Here is a 7,276-nt window from a genome sequence, read left to right as displayed (position 1 = left end):
ACCGTGGTCCCTACGGGCTCCGGTGCAGAAAAGGAGGCAGAGACCAGGCTATTACACAAGGTGCAGCGGAGCCGCAGGAAGCCCCATCGGCCGCCACATCCGTGCAGGACACCTTCCCCAAGGTCACCCTGGTCACCCACGACTCTCGGGAGCCCCTGCTGCCCCCAGGGTCACCGGGCTGCAGCCCCCTCCCCATGGCAGCTCGGAGCCCAGGGCTGTGTCACTGCGAGGCTGGATTTCCCCATTCCTGAGGTTGCTCCCTGTCCTGCCGTCTGGGGGTCTCTGGGTCTGCTAAGGGCTAGGAGCCCCCTCCCCAGAAAGACAGGGATGGGAGGACACACACACAAGTTGCCTGTGACTTCAGGGACGTCCTGGACTCCCAGCTAAGAACACTTGTTCCATCCACAGACCCCTCCTGCTTCTGGGCCCACAGCATCCCACAGACAGCAAGCCCTGCCCACCCACCCCCTGCACCCCAAGTGCCCTAGCAGAGGGAAGGCCCTACAGCTGGTGCAGAGTGGTGGTGGTGGGGGCTTCTCAGTCTGCAGACTCACGTGGGCAAAACTGCAGCTTTGCTTCTCTGTAACTTGATGGAAAAAATCTAAATCTCTCCCCTTCTTCCTCCTAATGGCAGAATGTTCGATCTGTCCACATCACAAAAACTGTAATTTTTAACTTTAAGTCACACCCCAGCAGCTCCACAGTGGGAACTTGTCCTGGGGTTAAGTGCTGACCGTCCAGGCACAGCCAATTGCTGTGGCTGCAAACAACCTAGATGTTCGTACAGGCCGGGGCCGGGGCAGCGGGGAGCCAGACCTCTCCTGTGGCCATGGGGCCGGGTCACCTGGGGCTGCGTACAGGGGCAAGGAAGCTGCTGCTGACCAGTGGGCCCCTAAGAGCCCCCAGCCTCTCCCTTCACCCTATGTCCCCCTGCGTTGGCCTAACTCAACCCCAGTGATATCCACACAGCTCAGCACAGAGGAAATCGGGGGGTGGGGGGGACAGGAGGCCGAATAACCAGCAAGTGGTCACAGTGGTACAGGGTGACCGTCAACTAAATCAGACTTGGCTGCTCCCTGTCCTTCCCTTCAGCACTGACCCTCTGCATGGCGTGTGCCTTTGGTCCTGGGGCACAGTGGAGTGGCCAGCAGCCTCTCTTGCCAGCCCCCCACCCTGCCATCTCCCCAGGTGGGCCCCGGTCCATTGCTGCTCTGAGGATGGGGCTGCCCAGGCCCTCCCATCCATGATGCCCTGGTACCATCTCCTCTGTGGCACTGTGGAAGGCCTTGTCACCTCCACTGCAGGAAATGGCCTGAGGATGCCCCTCCCCAGGGCTGGCTTCCTTCCTAGGACCCCTAAGAGTCTGGGTGATGGGAAGGGATGAGAGGCACTTGCTATGCCTTTTCACACCCCCTTCCACACTCTTCCAGGCCTTCATCTCAGCCAAGAATTGGACATCTTTCTTCTCTGACTCAGTTGCCCCATGGCTGGGGATTCTCAGACTTATCACTCAAGGCACAGTCCTGCTGGCATCCCCACCAACTCAGTAACATGCCCCTCCTCAAGACCTGCCCTGACCAGGTGGTCAGTCTCAGATCTTCATGTGGGGAAACCCACATGATTCAAACAGTCACACTGAGGCCCAGAGAGGGGCAGGAACCCACCCAAAGTCACAGGGGAGGAGGCATGGGTGAAAATTGAGGCTTCAAAGCCATACACTGGGGGGATCCCTGGGGTGGTTCAGTGGTTTCGTTCCTGCCTTCAGCCCAGGGCATGATCCTGGAGACCCGGGATCGAGTCCCGCGTTGGGCTCCCTGCATGGGGCCTGATTCTCCCTCTGCCTGTGTCTCTGCCTCTCTTTCTCTCTTTGTGTCTAACATGAATAAATAAATAAAATCTAAAAAACAAAAACAAACAAACAAACAAAAAAACCAAAGCCATACCCCGGGCCTCCTGTCCTGTGTACTGGAAGGCAGCATCCCGTGGCCTGAGGTCAATGCCTGAATTTTCTTGGAGACAGCCAAGCCCCTTCTCAGCCACCTGCTGCCACTGGGCAAGACCGCATCCAGGTGACCCAGGGGATCCCTCTGCCCCTTTCTGGGGACACCTTACAGGAATCTCCAGCAATACCTCCTGTATATAGTTTACACTGGGTTGAATCAGGTTCCCAAAACTTGTGCTCCCCCAAGAGCCTCAGAATGTGACCTGACTTGGAAGTAGGGTCTTTGTGGATATGATCAGTTAGGATGATGTCATAGGGGGCCCTCACCCAGTGACTGCTGACCTTGTTGTAACATGAAGAGACGTTGAGGAATGTTGCCCAGGGAGGGAAAAGAGTCACGTGGAGACCAGCACAGGTTGGGGTGCAGTGCCTCCAAGCCAGGGCCGTCCAGGGGCTGGAGGAGGCCAGGAAAGCTGCTCACCCAGAGTCCTAGAGGACTCTGGACCTCAGTGAACCCCACCGATGCCCTGACTTCCACACAGCTGACCTCCAGAATGTGAGACGATGAACTTCTGGGTGTTAAGCCCGCCATTCTGTGGTGCTTTGTTCCCGTCACCTTCAGAAACCGGTGCACAAAGAGGAGATTTCTGGGATTCAGAGAAACCCTCCATCCTCCCTGCCCACATCCGTCTGCGGCTACCATGCTTATATTTGGTGCCCTGGATGGTCACAGTCCTCGGTCCCCCTCTCACATCTGCTTTGGTGAAGGTGCCTATGACAATGACAGGAAGTCCTCAGGTGTCCAGCGCCCAGGGCTGGGCAGGGGCAGCAGGGAAGGGAGGTGAGATGGCCTTCCAGGGCCCCGTCCAGTAGCGGATGAGGCAAGGCTGTAGAGTGCTGGCCCTCGGGGTACAGCCCCAGCAGGGTCCCGGTTGTGGCACCCTGGTGCTGACACCCCCAGGGCTCCACTGTGGCCTGGAAGGCCAGCGAGGATGGCTTCCGGGGGCCAGAGCCCAGAGCCCATTGGCCAGACGTCCTGGGAGAGCTGGGGCAGATTTGCATCAAAAAGAACACTGGCTTCATTGAAATTCTCCTGGCCTCCAGTGAAACAAAAACACCAAGAAAAGGAAAGTTTTCATCCTGAGCAACTTCACCGCTGAGGAGCGTTTTGAGCTTCTAAAAATAGAGAGGAAATGGGCCTCTTTGGGCGCTGCAGTCGCCGCCTCCCTGCCGGGCCCGCCCCCACTGCCCACTCAAGGCCGGCCTCTCGTCCAGTGGGTCACTGAGCTCTGGCGCAGGTGCCCGCGGCAGATGCCACACAGCTCTACAGCTGGACACGGTGGCCCCCGAGGACCCCAGCATGCCGGACAGCGCAGAGGCCCCGCAGGCCAGCCAGCCCGCCCAGGAAAGCTTGACACCCAGGTGAGCCAGCGGTCAGGCCGGTGTCCGTGAACCTGGGCAAGCGGCTCCACCCTCTGAGCCTCCGTCTCCTCATCTGGGAAATGGAAGGAAGGGTCTGGATGACCTCTGGAATGAGCACTGGCTGGGACGTGAGTCGTCTGAGCTGCTACTTGTGTCCACCGACCCTGGGTGGCCAAGAGGGACTCAACTGAAAAAGGAGTTGCCCCCCCTGGGACAAGAGCAAGGGGCTGCCGGGGAATGGGGGGAGGACCCTACAGTTCTTAAGAACCTTCCCTGTGTCCCCAGGGCCCTTTGGCATGTGGGGGTGATAAGAGATAAGGATGGGAGAGCTCTAGCCAGCTGTGTGACCTTGGCAGGCCCCTGGCTCTCTCTGGGCTGTAGCGTCCCTGTCTGAAGCCCTTGCACTGTGTGTGTTGCACAATCTGTGATTCAGATGAAGCAGATTCAATTAGTCAAACGTTCTCTGGTGCCCGGTCTGACCCAGGCCCTATCCATCCAAGGCGCCCAGGATCCTGAGAAGGAGGGACACCGTCCCGGCCTTGGAGCGCCCCAGCCAGGAGGCAGGGAGAGGCAGACACTCTCTGGGGTCCAGACACTGTGATCTGTGCCCAGAAGGGGTGCCGGCCAATGGGAAGGCAGAGATGTTTCTAACTGAGGGCACTGGCTCTAGGCCTTGGATGACCAAAGGGACGCTAACAGTCAGATAGGAGAGGAAGACACCTGTGGGCCGAGGGGACAGGACAGCATCACGGCAGGAAGACATGAAGGAAGTCAGGGGACTCTGGGCTGGGAGACGTCCAGGGGCCGCGAGGCGGGAGGAGGATGGGGGACCTGCGGGGTCTGAGCCCTCTGAGCTCCAGAGCACCACCACCGTTCTCACGGGCAGCGGGGGGAAAGGGGATGGCCGAGCAGGGATGAAGGCGAATGTGCCTCAGAGACACAGGTCCCTGGCAAGGGCAGAGCGCTGGGTCTCCAGGGAACACAGGGTGGACTTCTGTCCCCTCAGGGTGAGGGGGTCTTTGCCTGCAAGGCCTCAAGAGCATGAGGTCCAGCCCCCTCCCTGGACACGGCCATGCACGGGGGGTCAGTAGGCCCCTCGAGGTAAGCTGGCCAGAATTCCTCACCCAGGGTAGTTTCTGGACGTGGGTGGTCCGGCCACCTCTGGGGGCAAAGCCCTCGTCGGCTAGCCTCAAAAGCTCAGCCCTGGACAGGAGGCAACAAGCTCTGCTGGTTCTCCAGGTTCCCGGCCCATGAATGAGGTCGGGGTCAGGAGTCCATGGCTTGTGAGGTCCGCCGAGAAGGCCCGTGGTGACAAGAGGTGGCGGAGAGTCCTGTGCACCTGGTGGGGGCCAGCCACTCACAGAGGCTGACCCTGCTTTGCAGACACCATGAACAGGAGGCTGTCAAATGGGGCCAGAGCCTGTGTTGGGGACAGAGGGCTGAAAACCCAGAGTTGGGGGAGCTGCCTCTCTGCTTTCTGGCATCGAGGTTTGGGTAAGCTGTGTCACTTCCCTGAGCCTCAGCAACCCCCTGTGCCGCTGCAGGCGGAGCGCCTGAGCCCCATGGACCTTGCAGATCCTATTAGCCGCTAGCTGGTGCATGGTTCCAGAAGCAGAACGGTCACGCTGCCAGGCAGGGTAGGCGTCCTGGCGACGCAGCATGGTGGGCGGGGCGGGGGTGAGAGTGGGGGGATTGGTGGTTGCCTGGGGTTCCCACCCAGCTCTGCTCTGGACCCACTCTGCCCCCAGGCAGGACGGGCTCCCTGAGCCTCTCTTCCCTGTTGGTCAGCAAGACATTCCTGCTCCCTTGGCTTTGCAATGTAGCTCCCAGGAAAGAACTCTGAGCCCTGGGTTGCTGTTGTTCTCAAGTCAAGACAGTTACAGCTTCTGTGAATCTGCTTGGCTTCTCTGCCTGTGGGCTGAGCCAGTGCCAGAGGCCCCCGCCAGCCTTGTCTTGCTGTCCCCCGGAGACTGCAGCTGCATTCCTCCAATAGCCAAGGGGCCTTATCATCCCACCCCCTTTCCCAGGGTCACTGGGGGCGGGGGGGCCAGAGACCGGAGGTCAGTGGAGGGAGAGATAGCATCGATGGGAAGGAGCCAGGCCATCCATCAGGAGCACCCCCAAGTGTGTCCAGAGCCCCTGTCAGATTCTCCATCCAGTAGAGAGAGCAGCCTCCCTGAGCCTGAAGTCCCAGCTGGGAGGAAGGCCTGCTAGGGACCCTTGTTAGGGACACCTGCTATGGACCCCTGCTAGGGACCCTCTGTGTCTGTAAAGGTGCAGCCAAGGGCAGCATGTGGACTGGAAGGTGTGGGTGTGTGGGAATTACAGGTGGCCACTGGACCGGTTAGATAGGGGCCAGGTTGACCTCTAGGTCTGGAGGGGCCAGTGTGGCCAGACTGCGGCAGCTGGGCATGCAGGCAGCCAGGGGCCAGAGGAGGAAACCGAGGGGAGCCCCAGGAGCAGAGGAGAGCCTAGTCTGGGGGGAGATGAGGCTGGCCCAGGGCAGGGAAGGGTGATGAAGCTCCCAGCTGCCCTGCCGACACTGGCCACCAAAGACTGGGTGCAGAGAGGAGGCCCCTGGGAGCCAGGGATTGATTCGGGGCAGGCACAGGGGGCTGCTGCAAGCCCAGGGGAGGAAGCTGTTTTTGCTGACAGAGCTCTCCAAGGACGACATCTCTGGGATGTGCAAGCCTAGGAGCAAATAGTCAAAAGGCAAATATTAGGGGAAGGATACAGGCATTTTAAGAATATGGAATGTCCAGTGCCTTCTGGCTCTTCCCAGCCTCCTCCCCACTCCTCCATGCTATGAAGCACACTATGGTGGGGGGTTTTGGTTTTGGTTTTGGTATCTTTATTGTTTTTCTCTGTTTTCATAAATGCACATTCATTTATTCAAAATCAATTATCGCTGGGATCCCTGGGTGGCGCAGCGGTTTAGCGCCTGCCCTTGGCCCAGGGCGCAATCCTGGAGACCCAGGATTGAATCCCACGTCGGGCTCCCGGTGCATGGAGCCTGCTTCTCCCTCTGCCTATGTCTCTGCCTCTCTCTCTCTCTCTCTCTGTGACTATCATAAATAAATAAAAAAAAATTAAAAAAAAAATCAGTTATCGCTGACCATGTTGGGCCCCATGCTAAGCGGTGGAGAATATCATAGAAAGCTTCTGACCTAGCAGTTTACGTACTTGCATTGACACCCGACATCGAACAGTAATTATACAGTGACGTGTTAAATTGTGATTGTGATCAATGCCACCAAACTGTATACTTTGAAACGACTACAATGGCAAATTTGTGTTACATATATTTAACCACAGTAAAAAATATCTTTAAAATGTTGGTAATTTGGGGTGCCTGAATGGCTCCGTCGGTGAACATCTGCCTTCGGCTCAGTTCATGATCCCTGGGTTCTGGGGTCGAGTCCGACATCCTGCTCCGTGTTCAGCGGGGATCCTGCTTCTCCCTCTCCCTCTGCGCCTCCCCCTGCTCATGCTCTCTCATGCCCTGTCAGATAAATAAATAAAATCTTTAAAAAAAAATAAAATGCTGGTAATTTTTTAAAAGAAATTATGGACCTCATGTAACAGATGTCCAGCCTAGTCTCAGAGGTTCGGGAAGGCTCCCTTAGGGGAAGCAGGCCTTAAGCTGAGACTTGAAAGGTGAGCAGGAGGTGATTAGGAGAATAGCTTTCTAGGAAAAAGGCACAGCATGTGCAAAGGTCCTGGGATGAGAAGTTGCTCGTAGTGTTTGAGAATCTAAAAGGCCAGTGGGCATAGGACAGAGGACTTGGGAGTATAAGTGCCACAGAAAGGCAGAGTGCTAGTGTCGAGAGTCTTCAGACTAAGGGCAAGACACATTCCGGACAATCAGAGTCCCTGGTCCCAGACATCTGAATACAGGTCTGGATGCTGTTG

General features: G+C 57.6%; 1 protein-coding gene across 2 annotated transcripts in view; it reads left to right on the top strand.

Moving 5' to 3' along the window:
- The first annotated feature begins 2,382 nt into the window (after window positions 1-2,382).
- Window positions 2,383-7,276, top strand: part of ACSBG1 (acyl-CoA synthetase bubblegum family member 1) — a 49,047-nt gene continuing 44,153 nt past the window's right edge. Inside the window, exon 1 of one of the 2 annotated variants that reach the window (XM_025999942.2) lies at window positions 2,383-3,364. In XM_025999942.2, the coding sequence (XP_025855727.1) occupies window positions 3,303-3,364 (62 nt within the window). In that variant the 5' untranslated portion in view covers window positions 2,383-3,302. The remainder of the gene's footprint in view (window positions 3,365-7,276) is intronic. The other variant, XM_025999933.2, reaches the window with a different exon arrangement.

Source organism: Vulpes vulpes, chromosome 14, assembly GCF_048418805.1.
Source record: "Vulpes vulpes isolate BD-2025 chromosome 14, VulVul3, whole genome shotgun sequence".
Taxonomy (NCBI): Eukaryota; Metazoa; Chordata; class Mammalia; order Carnivora; family Canidae; genus Vulpes; species Vulpes vulpes.
Note: the sequence above shows the minus strand (reverse complement) of the source record. Positions and strands in the feature narration are given on the sequence as shown.